This window comes from Lemur catta, chromosome 1, assembly GCF_020740605.2.
Source record: "Lemur catta isolate mLemCat1 chromosome 1, mLemCat1.pri, whole genome shotgun sequence".
Lineage (NCBI taxonomy): Eukaryota > Metazoa > Chordata > Mammalia > Primates > Lemuridae > Lemur > Lemur catta.
In genome coordinates, this window is record NC_059128.1 from 225,238,869 (window position 1) to 225,261,041 (window position 22,173).

At 35.4% G+C, this 22,173-nt stretch overlaps 1 protein-coding gene across 2 annotated transcripts in view; it reads left to right on the forward strand.

Annotated features, from left to right (window-relative positions):
• GSK3B (glycogen synthase kinase 3 beta) overlaps positions 1-22,173 on the forward strand; it is a 187,530-nt gene that overhangs the window by 163,549 nt on the left and 1,808 nt on the right. For both annotated transcript variants that reach the window (XM_045540187.1, XM_045540188.1), the window contains one exon: positions 9,496-9,594. In XM_045540187.1, the coding sequence (XP_045396143.1) occupies positions 9,496-9,594 (99 nt within the window). The remainder of the gene's footprint in view (positions 1-9,495; positions 9,595-22,173) is intronic.

Genomic DNA, 22,173 nt, shown 5'->3' on the forward strand with positions numbered 1-22,173 from the left:
TTTTGAGACAAAGTCTCACTTTGTTGCCCAGGCTAGAGTGAGTGCCATGGCGTCAGCCTAGCTCAGAACAACCTCAAACTCCTGGGCTTAAGCGATCCTACTGCTTCAGCCTCCCGAGTAGCTGGGACTACAGGCATGCGCCACCATGCCCGGCTAATTTTTTCTATATATATTTTTAGTTGTCCAGATAATTTATTTCTATTTTTAGTAGAGACAGGGTCTTGCTCAGGCTGGTATCGAACTCCTGACCTCGAGCGATCCACCCGCCTCGGCCTCCCAGAGGGCTAGGATTACAGGCGTGAGTCACCGCGCCTGGCCAGGGATCAGTATTTTCTTATTCACCAATGTGTTGCTGATTCCAAGGCTGGAATATATTAGAGAATAAGTTGTTTTGTATATTTAAAGGTGAGTGTCCCTCCTAATTCTACCATGTATATTCCCAATCCCAATTTTTTATCCAGTTTGTGTGAAATTTTACCAGTTGAAATTATTTTAGCAAGCATTGTCCTCCTGAGGGTATAGGACAGGATGGGTTTGGGGCTGGGGATGGTAATGATTATCAATCATTTCCTTTAGTATGGTTTAATTTGAAAAGTCTACTCCTGTGCCACTTAGCTAGGTTATCTGAGAGAATGGTAGCTTTATGGGAAGTTGAGGAGTGGCAACATACTGGCTAGGCCGGAAGAAACAGTGATAAGGACCATAAAAGGAAGATTAAGAGAAAACAAAAGAAAATGGGGAAAGCATCAGAAAAAGATTTTTTAAAAGAGTATACGAATGTGTTACAGAATAGGAACTTATGAAAACAGGGAATTGCAAATAAGTTGGAGGCAGGCAATAAAAGCAAGTGTTCTAGAAGCCCAGGTCATCCAATGTTTATATTTCCTTCATCTGAAAGCAGTGGGCTACTTATTTGTAAAATGTAACTCATTATTTATGATAATTACGAGATTCCATGATCTTTGTAGCAATGATTTTTCAAACCTATTTTCCCATTATAAAATAATGATAAATATATTAATAAATATGGTGAGCTTAACTGCCTTTCTATGTCCTGGGCATTTTCTTCTAGCTTGCCTTATCCTCAAACACATCTAAAATGAGCACAGTATTTCATTCACCTGTGGTAATGAAGTACAGGCATACTTGGTTTTACTGCACTTGATTATGCTTTACAGATATTGTACTTTTTACAAATGGAAGGTTTGTGGCAACTCTACATCGGTCAAGTCTATAGGTGCCATTTTTTCCAACAGCACGTGCTCACTTCCTGTCTTGGTGTCACATTTGGTAATTCTTGCAGTATTTCACACTATTCCATTATTATTGTATCTGTTATGGTAATCTGTGATCAGTAATCTTTGATGTTACTATTATAGTTGTTTTGGGGCACCACAAACCTCACCCATGTAAGACAATGAACTTGATCGATCAGTGTTGTGTATGTTCTGACTGCTCCACCACCTAGCCAGTCCCATCTCTCTTCCTCTCCTTAGCTTCCTTACTCCCTGAAGCACAACAATATTGAAGTTAGGCCATTTAATAACCCTGCATTGGCCTCAGAGTGTTCAAGTGAAAGGATAAGTTCCATGTCTCTCTCTTTAAATCAACAGTGCAAAATGGCTAAGCTTAGTGAGGAGAGCATATCTAAAGTCAACTCAGGACAAAAGCTATAGACCTCTGACTCCTCCGGTCAGCCAAGTTGTGACTGCAAAGGAAAAGTTCTTGAAGGAAATTAAAAGTGCTGCTATAGTGAGTAGGACTTTCATCACACAAATGATGAGAAGGTGAAATAGCCTTATGGCTGATATAGAGAAAGTTTTAGTGGTATATATAGCAGGTAAAACCAACCATAACATTCCCTTAAGGCAAAGCTTAACCTAGAACAATGTCCTACTGTTCAATTATATGAAAGCTGGGAAAAATGAGGGAGCTACTGAAGAAAAGTTTGAGCCTAGCAGAGGTGGGTTCATGAGATTTAAAGAAGCCATCTCCATATCATAAAAACATAGGGTGATACGACAAATGCTGATGTAGAAGCTGCAGCAAGTTATCCAAAGGTCTGTTAATAGCTAAGATAATTGATGAAAGTGGCTATACTAAACAACCGATTTTCAGTGGAGATGAAACAGTATTATATTAGAAAAAGGTACCATCTAGGAATTTCATAACTAGAGAGGAGAAATCAGTGCCTGGCCTCAAAGGACAGGCTCTCTTGTTAGGGGCTAATGCAACTAATGACTTTAAGTTGAAGCCAATGCTCATTTACCATTCTGAAAATCCTAGGGCCCTTAAGAATGATGCTACATCTACTCTGCCTGTGCTCTATAAATGGAACAACAAAGTCTGGATGATAGCTCATCTGTTTACAGCATAGTTTACTAAATATTTTAAGCCCACTGTTGAGACCTACTGTTCAGGAAAAAAAAGATCATTTCAAAATATTACTACTCATTGACAATGTAGTCACCCAGGAGTTCTGATGGAGATGTACAAGGAAATTAATGTTGTTTTCATGCCTGTTAATACAAGATCCATTCTGCAGCCCATGGATCAATGAGTAATTTCAACTTGCAAGTCTTCTTATTCAAGAAATGCTTTCATAAGGCTATAGCTGCCATAGATGGTGATTCCTGTGATGGATCTTGGCAAAGTCAATTGAAAACCTTCTAGAAAGGATTCACCATTCTAGATGCCATTAAGAACATTCATGATTCATGGGAGGAGGTCAAAATACTAACATGAACAGGAGTTTGGAAGAAGTTGATTCCAGTCTTCATGGATGACTTTGACGGGTTCAAGATGTCAGTGGAGGAAGTCACTGCAGATGTGGTAGAAATAGCAAGAGAACTACAATTAAAAGTGAAGCCTCAAAATGTGACTGAATTGTTGCAATCTCATGATCAAACATGAAAGAATGAGGAGTTGCCTCTTATGGATGAACAAAGACAGTGGTTTCTTGAGAGGGAACCTATTTGTGTTAAAGATGCTGTAAACATTGTTGAGATGACAACAAAGAATTTAAGATATTACATAATCTTAGTTGAAAAATCAGCAGCACGGTTTCAGAGGATTGACTCTGGCTGGAAAGAAGTTCTACTGTGGGTAAAATACTATCAAACGGCACCCCTGCTACAGAGAAATATTTTGTGAAAGGAAGAGTTAAATCAATACAACAAACTTCATGGTTGTCTTATTTTAGGAAATTACTACAGCTACCCAACCCTTCAGTGACCACCACCCTGATCAGTCAGCAGGTCCTCCAACAGCAAAAAGATAATACTTGCTGAAGGCTTCTATGATTGTTAGCATTTTTTAGCAATAAAGTATTTTTAAATTAAGGTATATATATATATTTTTTTTTAGACATAATGGTACTAAACACTTAACAGACTATCATATAGTGTAAACAACTTTTGTATGCACTGAGAAACCAAAAATGTTGTATAACTCACTTTCTTGCAATATTCACTTTATTGCAGTGGTCTGGAACAAAACCTATAATATCTCTGAGTTATACCTGTACCTTCCAATATTATTTTCAAATTACTATGAACTCTGAGATGGGGCTTGTTGGTTTTTAGACTTAAAATTTACAATAGCAATGATAAATTTACATAGTATAGAAATTGTTGATATGTGTAAGACATATCAAAACAATTGGTATTGTTTTGATATGTCTAAAGAACAATTAGAATTATTCTTTAATATTTTATAATCTAGAAAAGAAAATTTCTAGGTAATCAGGCTGTACTTTTCTGTGCTAGGCCAATGGAGACACTGCAGGCAGAGCTTGAGAAAATTCATGGGTGTACTAAAAAGGGGCAGATATGGTTTAGGTTAGGCAACTACAGTATTAATGACAAACAGTGGTGACTATATTCAAGATTTTAGGCTCTAAATTATTAATTTTATATGAGAATTATTATCATTTTTCCTGAGATGATTTGGTCCACTGCTCTGAACATGCTGCTGGGAAGGATGTGGGATGGTATGGGCACAATCAAAACTAATAATATCTTGACTGCAAGTTTTTTGTGTGGTTTGGACAGATACACTTCCAGGAAGACTAGAACATTGGCAATAAAAAAAAATGTAGCATTGCATGTGGAAAGAGTAAGTCAGACCTCTCTACCTACATCATTGTAGACCTTGGCCAAAGCACTGTCTTTACCTGAGTTTTCGCATTTTAAAAATTGAGATAGTTGGACCAAAGGACATTCAAGGACACTTCTATCTTCAAAATTTTTATTATAAAAATGAATTGACTCCAGAAAGATAAAGAAAAAAATGAAAAATAAAGCTAAAAACATAGACTGTAGCAGGGTTGAGATACATTAAATCATAATATAAATAAATACGGAAAACCTAGATTGGCTTCCTCAGAATTCAAAGCATTAGCAGTATTAGTTTTAAATGTCCAAAAGGTTATTTTTAGTTGGATAAAAGAACTTAGTAATGCCTCATTTATTGTACTTCTTTAAGAATGGACTTCTGAGTATAAGATTTTTAGATAAATCAGAATTTTTTTTTAATTTCAGCTTATAATGGGAGTACAAAAGTTTAGGTTATGTATATTGCCCATGCCGCTCCCACCCACCCCCCCGAATTTTTAAAATACTAACATTTTGCTAGATAACTTCTAAAATATACCTGTACTGTAATATAAATATAGTATACTAAAAGCATTCAGACATTTTTGGTGACTGCTACAAATTATGATACTCCCCGCTGGGCAGTTCCAAGGCAAAGTAGTCATGGTTTTGGGCAAATACCATGTAGTCCTCAAATGAAACATCAGTATCGTCAAAACAGCAAGAGTAAGCCTTGTAATTTGCTCACTACTGTATGCTTTTCCACTTAGTTTTTAGTATTTGTTTAATTTTCTGGATGAGTATGGAATATGTGGTCAGCATTGGGATCTTGATCAGGAATTTCCTAGACACTTTGAAATTGTTACCAAGGAGAGAAGCAATTATGATGTAGCTACTTGCTCATCTAAAAAAAATGTATACATACAAATAAACAACATTAGAATTTCGTAATGCCTGAGATTAAGGGGGCACCATCCTAGCATTTTAGATACTGCTCAAAAATGAGCACCCCATTGTTAAGTCATTTAAACCTATTTGTGAGTAGAGAGAAATAGCAGTTTTAACTATATAGACAACCACTGACAATTTTTATATACACATAAGAGACCTGATACACACATGAGGAGCTCACACTACTTGTAGAAGAAAAAGATAGTCTGCCTGTTTTAGTGACTCTTTCCTAGGGATATGCAGGATGTGCTCTTTCAAAGCTAATAAAGGAAGATTTCCTTTTACCCAATGACTGGTATTTTATTGCATCACTATAGAAGGAGAACTAGGCAATAGAGGGTTTATTTCGTCCCTCTGGTTCAAACAGTGATTGCTGCTTTCATATCCTCAGCTTTCACACAACAGTTTGAACAAACGTATGTTATTACTACTACTACTCCTCTCCCTACCTCATAAAAAAAACTAGGAAAGTTTTTACCTACCCACTTCTTACCAGTGAATTTGGGAATCTTTTACTTGGAATAATAAAAACTTTAGATTGAAGGAAACTTCAGGTTTTGCCAACTAGATATAGGTTTTGTTTTTCCACTTAAAAAGATTGTTTCATCAGACATGGTTGAATTTATTCAGTTTGTCTTTTCATGGGAATGTTTTTTCTATAGTTTGGAGTATTAAAAAATCGCAGCAAAATTTAGTTGAATGAGTTTGGTTAACCTTTTGGTTGATTGTTATCTGTCTTGGTTGGTTGATTCATTTTGCTTTTGTTTAAATGTGCGCTAAAATGTTTGATTATGGGGCACATAATGATTGATAACACCATCAAAACATTTTTAGTTTTCCCTAATAAACTATTATGTAGGTTTTTGATAAATAGTTTTCATGACATCTGCAATTGGTTGAAGAAATTTTTATAATGAGTTAATTTTTCTAAAGTTTTCTGGACTCTTGCTATTTTGTTTTGAACCATGTCTCTGAGGTAACACAGTCTGTTATCTTTCCTATCTTAAGTTTCTTCTCACTTATCCAAAGCTAACCCCACTTCATCATGGACCTTTTTGTTGCCTCAGTTATTTTCCTACTCAAGCTTAGCACATATATATATTTAGTAAATAAATATTAGCTTACTTTTCAATTTCAGTCTCTTCAACACTCTTTGTCTGCTTTCAAGCATACATGTACTCCTCCTCTTGATCCTGAAAAGTACTATTCCATTGCTGTTTCTATCCTCCCAAATGCCATTTTTTGCATTCTTTCACGCAGTTTGTATCCACACTCACTGTCTCCGTCTCCTTATTACTCATCGCCATGGATAGTCAAGGTGATTGGAAGTAGGTAGTAATTGTTGGGAGTGAAAAATAAACTATTTTGTACTAGTTGTGACAGCCCCATAGAGGTTCCCATAGTTTGTCCCCATAAAAGATGCAGACTTGTAGTGGCAAGAACAAGACTATAGGAAGAATACAAGGAGGCTTCCTTGTTTCACAGGCAAAAGCTATGACAGTTAACAACCTCTCTGAAGTAGAGAAGAGTGAACACATGGAAGCAGTGGATCTTAAGGAATGCCTATAATTAAGGAAGAGGAAGACAATGAGGTATAGAAGTTGGAGGGATGTAGAAGGAGGAGTGATGTCCATTTCAGAATTCTTAACTTTTAGGGTATTTGACTCAAAAAAGTTGATGAGGTCCCCAGCCCCCCATCTCCCCAACCTCCATTCCCATGTCTTTGGGTATGGCAAAGCCTCCAGGATCCCAGAGCTGCTCCTTTTCTTGACTTCTTATTTTCTTCACTTCTTCCTTTCTTTCCCTTCATTAGTTACCCCTTTCTCCCTATCCAAGGCCAGAATGACAGTCTACTACTTATGAAAAAAGAGGGTTGCTTTTTTCAAGCCTTTCACCTATTATGCCTATAGAGTCAGCCCTCCATGTCTGTGGGTTCCACATCCCTGAAGTCAACCAATCACAGATTGAAAATATTCAAGAAAAAATAATACAAATTTTTAAATGCATAACTATATGTATAACAACTATTTACATAGCATTTACATTGTAATAGGCATTATAAGTAATTTAGAGATGATTTAAAGTATATGGGAAGATGTATGGAGGTTATTTGCAAATCTACACCATTTTATATAAGGGGCTTGAGTATCCTTGGGTTTTGGTATTCAAGGAGGTTCCTAGAACCAGTCCCCTGTGGATACTGAGGGACAACTAACTGTACATATATATACTTTTACCCAGACTAAGACAGAAAACTCCATGGCTCTCAGCTGGGTGTGCAGATACACAAAGGATAAGTATCTGGTAAGAGAGAGTAAATATATGGGAGGAAATGGGCCGTGAGGAAAGCGAGTACAGACCACTGATAATCAGTTTATTTTAAAGATTATCTTAACAGTGGCTTGGTCAAGATGTCTTATATTAAAACTTTTGGTTATCTTTTTCTTTTTTGGGTTTTCTTTTAGATGTGGACACATGGTCACAGAGATCTTTTCATTGAAAATGCCCCTATCATAAATAGGTAGAGTGCCTTTCTTGCCAGCTTATTTGTTCATTTGTCCACTTCCGTTTCTATTGATCAGACAAGAACAATTATCTTTTTATCTCTCTATCCTGGGACCTAACACACTTTTTCATGTTCAGTATTGTTAGATGGATGGAAGGATTTTAAAGAAGCCTTTCTATTTTGGGAAATTTTAATTTTAATTGGGGTGGTAAATCTGAATTTTAGAGTAACTACCACATACTGCGTCAATACTTTTTTATTCTTAGAACCATAAAGTCTTTAGCTATGGCAATTACCAGAAATTCTCTTGCTTTCCTGAGTATAGATTGTGGGCTAAAATTAGACTGACTTGAAGTAAAATGGCATAAGATCTTTTTGTTCCTCAGTGAGAACCAAGGCAGCTACTAAATCTGATTGTGAGAAAACAGCATCTTTTAGAACCTGATAATTAGGACAGTGGTTTTCCAGCTGTCTTCCCAAGGAAGACTATTAAAAGTTTTAAGCTTTCCCTCCCATTCATTTTTCATAAATCATGGCATCAGTTTATTGCTTTTTGTTACCAGAATCTGGTGTCATTTAGTATCTAATTTAGTACAAAATTTAGATACTTAGATAATAAGTTGAATAAATTAATATTGGCAGGGGTTCCAGAAAACATTAAAACTACTGCGTTAAAACACTGTTTGCCTTGCCTAGGTCCTTAGAGAGAGAAGTTAAAAGGGAGTGACTGCTTGGTGGGTTCAGGGTTTCCCTTTGCAGTGATGGAAATGTTTTGGAACTAGATAGAGGTAATGGTTGTACAACACTGAATGTACTAAATGTCACTGAATTGTATACTTTTAAATGGTACATTTTATGTTATATGAATTTTACTTTAATTTAAAAATATACTATTTGGTATACCAACTTTTTTAAGTCCATGCCACATCTGTGAATTCTCAAAATGTATGCTGTAGTTCAGAGGATAACACCTTCCTGTAGCTAGTATGGTCATATAATTATTCCTTCAGACTGTGAACAGTTATTAGAGCAAAAATGAGCACTCACAGGTTAAATGCTAGAATAACAAGCATAAACCAGGGTTATCCCAGGCAAACTGAGAGAACAGACATATTACCTAAAAGTAACAACAGATACTTGTATATATAAGCTCACCACCACTACTTGCTATCTATCTACATTATTAGGTCCAATATCATCTTATACTATTTTTTTAAGGCTCCTATACATAACTTGATTCATTAAAGAAAGCCAGTCTATATACAGTTAACAGAGATAAACTTCCCACATGGAGGTAAAAAGCCTATTTCAAACTTTTAAAAAGTAACAATCTTACTGAGTTAAAAAAAAAAAAAAAGAATTGGATAAAGACATTCTTCTTTTTAATAAAAGCAATGATCACTTCAAACATGTTTGTTAAATCTTATTTCCAGTACACTAGCATCTGAATAGGTCTTATCCCCCACTGGCCCATAAACAATTGGGTAGGTTGGTCTGTACATCCAGTCATGCATGCGTACACATACAGACATACACTAACTGTATACATATTCTCTTTGCTGTGACACCACCACCCTCAATTCCTGTAGTCAAATACTGCCGGAATAGAACAGGAAAACCTAACATATTTAAGTCAATGAAAGATGGAAACATATCTAATTAATGTGCTTACTCTAAAACTGTGACCACTATTTTTCCCCAAGATCTCTTTAATTCTCAGTTCTCTTAATTTTAGCAGATGATGCCTTTGTTATGTATCACATATCTGAGGGCTTTTTCTATAAGTTAATTGCTAGCTCATTGAGTTAGTTTGAGATGTAGGTTTACTGTGGGGTTTTTTTTCCCCGTTAAACTGATGTTTTAATGCAATATCTTTTATTGTTATCAATAAAGTATTTTTACACACAGTTAAGAATGGGCTCTAACATTTGTGTCTTTCTCTAGAACTGTCAAGTAATCCACCTCTGGCTACTATCCTTATTCCTCCTCATGCTCGGATTCAAGCAGCTGGTTCAACCCCCACAAATGCCACAGCAGCCTCAGGTGAGGACACCTAAGTCAATTCTTTAAAAACATATTCTGTTTTTGTTTGGTTTGGTTTTAGAGACGGAGATCTCACTCTGTCACCCAAGCTGGAGTGCAGTGGCATGATCATAGCTTACTGTAGCCTCGAACTACTAGACTCAAGTGATCCCTCCCGCCTCAGCTTCCCAAGTAGCTGGGACTAAAGGCACATGCCACCACACCCAGCTAATTTTTTAAATTTTTGTACGGACAGGGTCTCGCTACATTGCAGAGGCTGGTCTTGAGCTCCTGGCTTCAAGCGATCCTCCTGCCTTAGCCTTCCAAAGTGCTGGGATTACAGGCATGAGCCACCACACCCAACCAAAAAACATTGTTTTTAAAAAATACATAATTGTATCCATTTCATTTGATGTGTGAACACTTAATACCTTTCAAGTTTAAAAAACATAGCATAGCCAAATGAGTAAATGTAAATAAAATGTTGTATTATTTCGAAAAAGCACAAAACAAAAGCACCCATAAGTATTTTATATTATATAAAGTGTAAATATCTTCTTATGTTAAATTCTGTCACCTTAGTTGTTATTTTAAATGTCATACTTTCCACAGAATTTCTTCAATAAGAAAACAATCTGTACAAATGTAATGTTATTGAAGATAATTCAACTTTAGTTCCATCCCTCTGAATATAAATTTTAATAGTATACTGGAGAGGCAAATTTTTAAGAATTATAAAATACGGGTTTATATAATTTTTAATTATTTAAAAGGGTTAAAATTGCAATACATTTAACTAAGATTTAGATCAGAATGTGACTAGACTCATCTACTAAAGAAAAAAAGATCCTGCACAGACTCCCAGGCTAGAGCCTAGGGTATGCTAGCTAGTTTGGGTTGGGCCTGTATTTTTTTCCTCCAAAAAGCAAATGACTCCATTTTCATTAAATCATCTATCACATTGTACTAAGTTGGATCAGACCCATTTTTGCCTAAGGGCATTTATGTTGCAGGAGATAAAATCTTTCATTACTAGTTCTTAGCACTCAGTAGTAAAGGTCAAAATCCATCTCCTATTGTGTGACAGACTGTTGTTTATTTCTGTCTAATCTTAATCTTTTAAAATGTTACCAATAAAGATTAAAAACATTTCATTCTAGTTTATGTCCTACCTTCCTTCTAGGAAAAGTCTGGAAAGAAATGTCTCTTTTCTAGTTCCAGTTCTATCAGCATATGCTACCTTGCTAAAGCCACTGGAACTTTATTAGTTTTATTAATGTCTTATTTGTTTTCTCAATCAGCAAAATGGAGTAGCAATGCTGTCCTAAAGTGATGTTGTAAAATTCAGATGTGTGCTGAAATGTGCTTTAAATTCTTTTAATGTAAAAATACAGTTTATTTTAAAACTATGACCTATTTATTTAGAATGAAGACAGAATTGATTAGATGAGCTATTAATAAACTGAATACATCACTGGCCCAGGTTAGATTACATTCATTGTTCATAGCATGAAATAGGTCCTAACCCTGAAATAACTAACACATTTACTTATTGAGCTAGTTTCCAGGAGTTTTATTAAAATTGCTGTAGACTGTGTATAAAAATGAGAATTATGATTGGTAAGTTTTGGGCAATTTAAAATAATTATCTTAATGTTAGTTTACAGAACTAGTTAATGTTTATGGCTCACGTTTTTGGGCAGATTGTCTGCCTAGTAGAAACCTGGTGTAACCTGATTTTTATGTTGCTTTGATAAGGGTTACAGGAGTTGCCAAAAAATATTTCATATGTATATACGTATTGCTATATGTATATTCTTATAACTGTTGAAATCAGATTTCAGCGTAAAAATGGAAACTAACATTGAACTTTGAGAGTTCACTCCAAAGTTGAAGTAAATCAGGGTGTGAAGAACTTAATAGAGGAATGTTAAGCTGAGGTCAGAACTAAAATTAGTAGAGAAATACTTGCCTTGAGCACCTTGATTGTTATCAAAGAGGATTTCAGATATTACTCTGTGCTTCCTAGTGACTTAAGTAAATAAAGAAATGTTACCTGTTAAAATTTCCCATTGTTCATTAGAAAAAGGAACACTGGTGGCTTAGAAGCAGCAAAGTATTTCTGGCCCTGCTGTTTGAGAAGTATTTCTCTTTTAGGGCTTCAAATTTGGTACTAAAAGATATGATAAATGAAGTTCTCATCACCATTTCAATAATAAATGTAATAGTGAGTTTCATATGTATAAGTGCCCCTTAGTATAGGCCAAAGTACCACACTATAGTTAAAGAAAAACAGTTTCCTATAGAGCCATAGTAGTGAAGGCCATGTCACCAAACATACCTGAGGAAATGCTAGTCTAGACCAGGTGATTGTATGGCCTTTGTAGCTGTCTGTATTTAAAATTTATATATATTTTAAATAAGAATTTGGCAATGTGAGTTATATTCTTTAGTAAGACTTTAAAATATATATATCTTTGTTTCTTTTAGCTTCAATTTCCTTATCCATAAAACAGGAATAATATCCACTATACAGATTTGTGAGAAGAAATATAAAGTACTCAAAGTACTTAGCACTTTGCATGGTCACATGGTAGGCTGTCAATGAAAGGAAACTGTTAGTATTTTTTTATTATTGTTATTGCCAAGTATGGACAGATCCAGACGTGTTTTAAAAAAAAAAAAAACAAAACAGCCATATGGAAGGCAGAGTTGACATCCATCCTCTTTAGGACGAAAGAATCTATGACTTTCCTCTCCTGGATAAATGGACACTCCATCTCTCCACACCAGCAGAGTGAAGGAATGCCTACAGACATGGCCAAAGCTTTCCTTACAAAGCATTTCTGGGTCTGCTCCAGGGTACAAAAAAATAAACTTATTAAGCTACAAAGCGTCAGACCTCAAATATGTGAACGTGGAAATATTTTAAATTTTAAGTTTTCAAAGAATTTTTAATTACCTAGTCTAGCTACATCACCAAAATAATAAGCCCTGTGGTGAATTAATTATGATATAAACCTCTAAGTGACTAAATTAGTTGGCTTACTTGACTTAAGTCAGTGCAATGGAGAGAACATACACCAAAATAATTAGTATTTTAGAGGTGGGGCCATTTTTAGTTTATGTCAACAGGAAGCAGAATAGGTTAATATTTAACCTTTTCCCCATAACTTCAGAGTGTGCCTGATAGTCATCTAAGAATGGTTTTAGATTACTAATTTACAAATTCAAAAAAAGAAACATAACCCTAAAATTATCATCTGATGTATTAAAATACCATTCCTGCTATTGCTCAGCACCATTGTAATTCTGTCAATTCATTTGTGTGTAGAGCAAGATCATTAGAATGCAGTGGCTCATACATGACTGCCTGGGATGCTTTTTATATGGTTTACAGCTGGCTTAAATAAGAAAGGAGTTTTCTGTCATTTATGTAGACCTGGAAGCAAAGTTTAATCTTTTTTTTTTGAGACAGAGTCTCGCTTTGTTGCCCGGGCTAGAGTGAGTGCCGTGGTGTCAGCCTCGCTCACAGCAACCTCAAACTCCTCGGCTTAAGCAATCCTCCTGCCTCAGCCTCCTGAGTAACTGGGACTATAGGCATGTGCCACCATTCCCGGCTAATTTTTTCTATATATATTTTTAGTTGTCCATATAATTTCTTTCTATTTTTAGTAGAGACGGGGTCTCGCTCTTGCTCAGGCTGGTCTCGAACTCCTGACCTTGAGCGATCCACCCACCTGGGCCTCCCAGAGTGCTAAGATGACAGGCGTGAGCCACCGCACCCAGCCCTTAATCTTAAAGTAGGTGGGATAAAAGCAGAAGAACACCAAAGCAGATTGACAAAAAGATTCCATCAACTGTGATCATACTGACAATATTATCATGACATAAGCTTTGGGTTTTAGTCAATTACTGTTGTTAGCCAAAGTTTTTAAATGGTGATATTTAGGTCTTACTAAATTTTATATTATATGCAGAAATCTTATTTTCTGTAGTGCTGCTTCTGGAAAAGCAAAGAAAATAGATATTGTCATATCAGGATTGTGACCTAAAGTCATATTGTGGTTATTCTATGAATATGTAGCTAATTGTTATTCTCTAGCCCTCTCCAAAAACCTTTTCACTAGTATGATGAACTATCATAATAGTTGTTACTTTGTCACCTTTCTTGAAAATGGTAAAGTTTGATGACGTTAACACTGAGGAAATGATTTTTGCAGATGTGTCAACCACTCTTTCCTTGTCTTGTGTTCAAGGTTTAGGTGGTGACTGCAGGTGAATTGATAAAGATCTGTTGGAAAGCGTTACAATGTATAGCAAAGCCATCAGAGTTCTATTTTTTAGTTCACTAATTTCACTTTAGGGATCTTAACTTCAGAATAAATCTAGTGGAAGGAGAAAAGCTACTATGTACAGAGATAAGAATGACATAATATATATAATAGCAAATTATATAATAAAATTATATAACAAAAAGGAGAGCCAATCTGATCTGAATGATCAACAGTAAGAAATTGTTTTGTTACATTGTGGAGTCTCCACTTTTATGTAGCCATAAAAAACAATTATGAAGCTTATAGATATTTGTGGAAATATCCTAATTTATGTGGAGAAAATTTTTAAATTTTATGAACCATGTTGTTTACTATGCCAAAATGTGTATTTGCACGTGGACAGGTACTAGATAGAAGTATACAACAATTAAAACTGTTGTGTTAAATTAGTGGATATGGATGTTGATTTTTTTTTTTCCCTCCCCTAAAAATGTTTTTCCCAAAAACATTCTTTAAGTTGTTTTTAAAATACTTTAGTATCTAGACCATGGCTCATAGCTCTGACTGACTGGAGAACCTCTTGAAAATTACACATACTACTGTAGGTCCATGTAGTGTAATTTCTTATTTTGATTTTTTAAAAAAATATACATATATATATATATAAAAATCTGATTTTCCCCATACCCTCAACTGATCATCTCAGTCACTCCATTTGTGAAATCTTTCATCTAGACCATAAATCTTGCAACATTGTAGTTTTACTAATCAAATATGAACCACTTTAAAGATCATCTGGTCAGATGAGTATGAGATATGGTAGGTAATTTTAACTAGAGCAGTTTTCTGTCTATTTAGTATATTAGTCTTCTGGGTAAGGTTTCTTTCAGTGTGATGATTCTGTTATTAAAACAAATTTGAAAACCTGATTTCAGTTCACCTCTTATTATCTACTGAGAAGTGGTCATCTATCCCATAGGTATGTATATTTGTTAAGTGGAAGCTCATTACTACAGGAATGAGCACATTCCAACTTTGTTATCACCCTATTAGAAAGTTTATCCTTTTTTCCCCCTGAAATTGATTTCCCTTTACCTTCTTCCACTCAGTGATCCTACTCTGGGGTTATGCAGAACCAACCAAATCCTTCCATGCAGAAGCCCTTCAGATTTTAATGATGGCTAACTTGCTCTCCAAAGTAATGGTGGTTTTACATCCTAATCCTGGATATGTTCTAAATTGTCAGAGCGTTAGGTTTTCTATACAATTATGTATTATCTTCACATTTCATAAACATGTCAGTTTTTTTTGCCTCTGCTCAAGCAGCTAATAAAATATGTCAAAGAGGACAAACAGGGCCTACCATAGACTTTTTGTCTTTACCCAAGTTACTGATAAAATAAGTTAACTGGAACTAGGAAAGGCTTAGTAGAGGTTACTCTTCTGGTGATCTCTGAGTGATTGGTTACCCCTCTTGTTGTTTGCTTAGCTACGGACCAACCTTTACAATACTCATTGATATAAGAATGTTATGAAAAACTTTGTAAAATGTTTTGCTGTTATCAAGAAAACTTTAAGCCTTTTTCCATCAAAAAAGTAACCTTGTCAAGGATGGAAATTAAACTTTGTTTTAAGACTTAGAAATTTCTAGTGCCTAAATATTTATAAATTGTGAGTTTCTGTAATCAATTTTAGATTTGTTTCTTGAACTATAGGTTCTTGGTTTAAAGACATTTAAAATGTGTAGATTGCCCTCAATTTCCTTGGGCTGCATTTTGTTTAATATTAATATAATAGGATTTTTGTTATATCCTTTCCAGGTTGAAAACCCTTCTAAAAGAAAAGGGAATCATGATAGGAGTTGGATAAGGTCTGTTTCTCTGTCATTTTTCCTGGTCATAGGGCTTTAACTGTATTAATCTCACATTGAAAAGCTCTTGCTTTTATGTAATATACATTGAGATTATTTGCAATTGCTTGATCAAAATTTTGTTTTCCATAATTTTCTATTTGTTAGTTATTAGCCTCTTCTGAAGACTAGCCACAAAGTGATACCTATTTGTTCTTTGAACTTTTTGAAATCCATTATTGCCAAAGTCTGGTTCAGATTTAGCCATGGCAGGTGGCCCCCTTTTGTTACTATTACATTTATTTTTACCCCAGAATTCCTGTCACCTTCTACCTCACCAGCCAGTTCTTTCTAGATGGACAGAATTAAACTCGGAATAATTCCTCCCATTGTTTATTTCCACTGTTTTTGAGAGATGAAATGTTAAGCAACTGAAGTCAATTTATCAAATGTTTACTTTTCTAAAATCAAAGTTAACATTCCCTCATCCTCTACCCAAGTACTATTATCCTTTGTCTTTATGCCAGTTTTACAATATACATTGAAAAAACTGTGTTCATATTCTGTCTAGTTGTAGAATCTGCAGTGTGTGCCATCACTGGTGTTCTTCTTCCTAACCCTGTTCTTTGTTTTCTCTTTATCTTAACCCAAGTTTATGTGGAATTTCATGAAAGTATATGACTTTAAAAAAAAAGGGCTGTTTGTCTATTAATATGTATATAGTTATTTTAGAAAATAAAAATCTCCCATAAATTCTTACTTCCTGAGATAATCACAGGTAACACTGTTTTATATTTTATTATATAGATGAAAGAGCAGAGTGACCTTTTTTTTAATGGGCTTATGGTATTTTGAGGGTGAAGTTATATGACTATATAGTACTGAACCAATATTCTAAGACTATACTGTAATTGAACTAATTCCTTATTCTTGGACATTTAGGTTCTGTCCAAGTTTTTTTGCTATTCTGAAAAATGCTTTGAAAATATCTTTGTATAAAACCATGCTTAATTCTCTTAAAATACTTTTAGAAGTAGATTTTAGAAGTAGAGTCAACTGTAGTCCCAGCTACTTGGGAGGCTGAGGCAGGAGGATCACTTGAACCTGGGGGTTTGAGGCTGCAGAGCTGATAAGGCCACTGCACTCTAGCCTGGGCAGAGTGGAGACCATGTCCCAAATAAATAGATTAGATTAGGTTAGATTAGATAGATAGATGAGACCATGTCTAGATAGATAGATAGATAGAAGTAAATATGAAGATAGTCAAAAGAAATGAAGAATTTTAATGTTTTTGATATATAATGTAAAAATTGCCTTCCAGAAAGCTCATCAAGTTCATTTTTTATTGTGTTTGTATATAGATATCTAAAAGTCAAACCAGCTTAGTCATTATTTTCACCAGAGAACAGTGCTAATTCTCTCCTAACAAGTCACAAAGTTTATCTGGGATTTTTCCCCTCCTCCAAAAGGAACTTAAAATGTTCTTTTTGCTGATTATCCCATCAGACATTCTTCCAAGTATTCCTGAAGTGTTCCTTGGTTCCTTGCCTGAAGTCACTTGCTTTTATTTATATACCTTTTCTCGTTCCTTATACCTGAATTAGGTATTTGAACTTAAAGGAAAGATGAAAATGTTACCTGTATCCCCACGGCCTTCAGTTATCTACCCTGAACAGCCAAGCCTCTTATATAAAATGTCCTCTGCCTCTGAGCTCACAGGCACAACTGAGACCTCTCTGCTGCCAGCAGATCAAATAAGCAGTCCTGTTGACAGGCCCTCCAGGTATCTTGATGGATGGGGTTGGCCCCCAGACATCTGAATTTTACTTCTATTTTTACAGTGACCAAAGGCCACCTTGGTATCTTTTGCCACATCTTTTCCTCAGAATAATAAGAAAAGAGATCTGGTGATGCTTTGCTGGGAGGGTTCTCCCTCCCTCTCCCTATTATTACACATACAAAATTGTCAAAATAATAGTAGGCATTATAAAGAGAAAACTGAAAATTGACTCCTTCTCCTTACAGGTATACTTTCGTGAGTGTAGGTTTAATTTCAATTTAAATATAAGCTTAAAGTACACTTTGATTCTCTGTGAATAAGGGTCTTGCTTGCTCATGTGCCAATTAATAACACTAACATCCAAGACCTAGTTTTATAGTAGAGGTGTTTCCACTTGGAACAGTTTGAATAGAAACATCCTGAGTTAGCTACACAGTATAAATAATATATCCTAGGCTGCTAAAAATTTATCTTTTAGAGGAGTTGACCTATCCTGAAACATTTCTAAATGTTATAGAAAGAGGATACCTGGTAAGTAGAAATACACATAAAATGGGCTTGAGAGAGAACATAATAAAAGAAATAAGTGAATAAAAGTATACTTAAAGTTTCCAAGTATACTCATAAAGTATATGTAAAATACAAAAAGGCTAATTTAATATATCTAAAATATGTTCTTTTACAAATCTGCCAACAGTAGACATATTAAAAATTTAATAATTTTGTAACTTGAGAACTTGAAATTTTCTCAAGGCAAATAGGGGACTAAATTTTAATTTTTATTTAATTAAAATTACATTACAGTTAAATAGCCTTATGTAACTAGCAACCACCATATTGGAGAGTACAAATAGAACATTTCTGTCATTGCTACTAGGCCAGACAGCATTTCTATAAATTAGAAGGCTTTAACTTTTGTAGGTCCATAGGTCTAGAATACTGATTCGTGGTGGTTCCTTTGGAACCCCACCTGTTATGTTTATTCTCTATACTTTCCTCCTAACCTGTTTGTTTTCTACTTTCTTCTTATTTAAATCCTTTGGCAGTAGTTATAAATGTGAGTTCTTCCATTCACTGTCCTTCCCACTCCTTATTTGCACCTTTGATCAAACACAGTTGGCACAGGGAGAGTGGACAGGACTTGCTGGTGCATTAGATTTGGGGATGGGGTTGAGGGCAGCAGACAAGAATCAAGGCAAGAACTTCTACGTTTATGATCTGAGTAGCTAGCTGGGGCAGTTTCTCAATATTGAGACAGTTGACCATTAATCTATGACTCCATTATTTAGCAACTCTACAGAATCTCTGAGAAGGGTGGCAGGGAGGGGACTATAGCTTCTCTCCTAGGAAGAAAATGTGTGCGTACCAAATACAGAATTTTACATATAAATATTTATTCTAGGACAAAAATCATAGCCTCATGGACTCTTTTGGAAACCTGATACCTCAAGGTTCTACCCTTGGCTTCACAATGGAATTGCTCAAGTTGTTGTTTATACCTATGAAATCACACAGAATAAAATTAGTTTTAATACACATGCAAATTCCCTTTGCAATATCTGGCACAAAAGCCAGAGAACCATAGACTCTTCAAAAAACAATTGATTTCTGAGAAAAAAAATTTGAGGAAAAAACAATTGAAAATATGGTATATAATCTTCTTTGTCTTATACAGTTTATTAGAAGCACACCTAATTATTATAGAAGGACTTTAGCAGTGATACTTTTTGGCTTGTGAGTGCAAACCCTAAGTGGCATTTAAATTCTTTGACATACATGTGTGTTAGTTACCTCTTGCTGCATAGCAGCTTACCCCAAAATTTTGTACGAACAAGAGTAAATATTTATTATCTCACATAGTTTCTGTGGATCAGGAATTCAGAAGCAGCATAGCTAGGCAATTCTGGGTCAGAATCTCTTATAACATCCTGAAAACATCAGCCAGGGATGCAGTCATCTGATGGCTTGCCTGGAGCTGTAAGATCTACTTCTAGGACAACTCATTCATGTGGTTAGCAAGTCTGTGCTGGCTGTATGCAGGAGGACTAAGTCACTCATCATGTGGACCTCTCCATAGTGCTGCTTGAGTATCTCACATCCTGGCAGCTGGCCTTTCCCCCTGGACCTAGTGATCCAAAAGAGAGGGCAAGGTGGAAGCCACACTGTCTTTTATGTACTAGCCTTGGAAGTCACACGCCATTATTTCTGCAATATCCTATTGGTTCACACAGGTCAGTCCTGTTTAGTGTAGAAAAGGACTGTGTTAGGGCATGGACACCAAGAAGTGTGAATCATTGGGGTCATCTTGGAAGTTGGCTACTATGATGTGTGAGGATGCTCTTGTACCTTCCTAGCTTCCCTTCCTCCCTACCCAACCCCCAAAGCTGATTACTCTATTTCCTTTTAAGTCCCTCCTTGGTTTAAAGGATTTTTTGTTTGTTTTCCATGGTAACATCAGAAGGTTGGTAATGGGCATTGGTTTCTAGGAAGTTTTGAAGTCAGTGAAATGTCAGCTCTCTGGTTGTTTTAAGATTGCTCATATCTGTACACCCTGTATAGACTGAAAGTTAGAAAATAAAATAACTATACTTTTAATCCTTACCATAAATTTACTGTTCTGTTTTAATGTAATGACTCTTTTAGATAATAGAAATAGGCATCTAGAAATCACAGTGGATTTTGTTGAGGTAGATCTAAATGAAAGTCCTCTTAACTTCTTTTCTCTCTCTGCTAAGAAATCTTTTCTGCTGTCCCTTACTGCCCATAAAGACCATCATCCTCCTCCTGTGTGCCCTCTGTGTTTCACTCTCCTGCTTCCAGCTGTGTGGTCTTGGGCATATTACTTAATCTCTTTTGCTTCCAAATTTTTCCTGTTTGTAAAATGTAGGCAATAATTATACTTATTTCTTAGGGTTGCTGTGTGAGCTAAATAACATGCCTGCAAAGTACTTAGTTTGGTATCTGGCATATTTGTAAGCAATGTGTTAAATTTATTATGGTGGTGATGGTGATTATTGCAGTCACACTAGATTTAAATACATTTTTGGATGTCTCACATTTCTGCTTGTTGTACAGTTGCTATATGCCAGGTACTGTGCTAAGCATTTCATAGGCAGATAATATTATTGCCATTTCATCAATGAGGAAATCGTGGAGTAGAGTGGTTAAGTAATTTGTTCCAAAATCACACAACTATTAAGTTGTGCAACTCGGCTTCATAATGTTTGTGGAACTGGACTAGGTTAAAGAAAGATATATCAGTATGAAGCTCAGGAGAGTATCTCAGGACTAAAAACAAGAGACTGTAGAGTCAATTGTTTATTCATATATATAAGATTATCTTAGTCTATCCTTTACTGTAATACCAGCTAGTGTCACTTTTACCAATGTATATGTAAAGGTAAGGGAATGTAAGAAGAAAAATGAACTTTGCTGTTTTTATGAAATTGCTGTTTAAATGTTGGAGAAGAAAAGTTACAGAAATTACAATAAACATTTGAATCCAATGGCGATTTATCAGAATTTTAAGTTAAACATTTTTACTATAGAAAGTCCCTATTAATTCAGATTTGTTTATGTAAAATAAGTTTATAGAATGGCCATAGGAATAAAATAAACATGTACCAAGACTTGTTTCTTGAGTTATTTCTGAAAAGGTAGTAATCTGTGTTGCCTTGCATCCTGCTTGTTCTTGAAATAATTTCTTCCTAGCCACCTCTTGGTCAGCAGCTTTAACTTTGCCTGGCCAAAAGGCCAGGGCACTTACCGTCTAACCATCTTTATAGTCAGATTAAAGAGCTTATGAAATGTAGCTCTTTTCAGTCAGTAAGCCAGGTGGTCTGTTGAACCTACTATTGAGTTTATAGAACTTCACAGTTTTTTGTTTTACTTTTTCCTTCCCTGTACTTTGTCTTCTTCTGTTCTATTTCTTAGCAAGGGCATGTATGATTTGATTTTAAGTGGAGCTCATTGCATCAGGCAAAAGTTTTTTTGATGAATGAGTGCAGGTTTATGACTTTAGATATCAGGGATATTTATAATCAAAAATAATTAGCTGTAAAAATTTTGCTCATCAAGTGATTTGGAAATAATTCAGAGAAAAACAGAAGGTCGTTAAATTACAGATATGAAGAACATGAGTGTCTTTGTCACATTTTCTTGTTCAGAAAGTGAATTTGTTTCTGGTTATATGCTCACTTAAAAAGCTTGTATTTTTTTATTGTGATCATACAAGCAGCCTTTGAATTTATCCAAGGAAGGGGAAAATGGCAATGTCTTGAGCTCACAGACTGTAGGCAGTGAAAGGACATATGCAAATTAGTAGCTAAATAGGATTTTGCCAGAGAGCAAATTAACATAAATAGGCTGGTGGTACTTATTGAACTCAGCCTTGACTGGTGTAAGCCAATGTGCTGCTTAATAGTGCTGGTATGTGTGCTGATGTAGTGGTCAAACAGATAAATTTCTGATGATTGGTGGCTCTCTTAAGTCCTGGAGAAGACCAGAATGACAGTTCTACCTATCATCTTCCCATGCTTAAAATGAGAGGGAAGTGCTGTTTGATGCATAGGTTCTGAGTGTCATCCAAAGTATGGGAAATGCTGCAATGAGCATATATTTGTCAGGAACATTATAATTCAGAAATAGCTCTGTGGTCTTCCGGGTTTTCTCTGGAATGTTGTTTTTTAATGCAG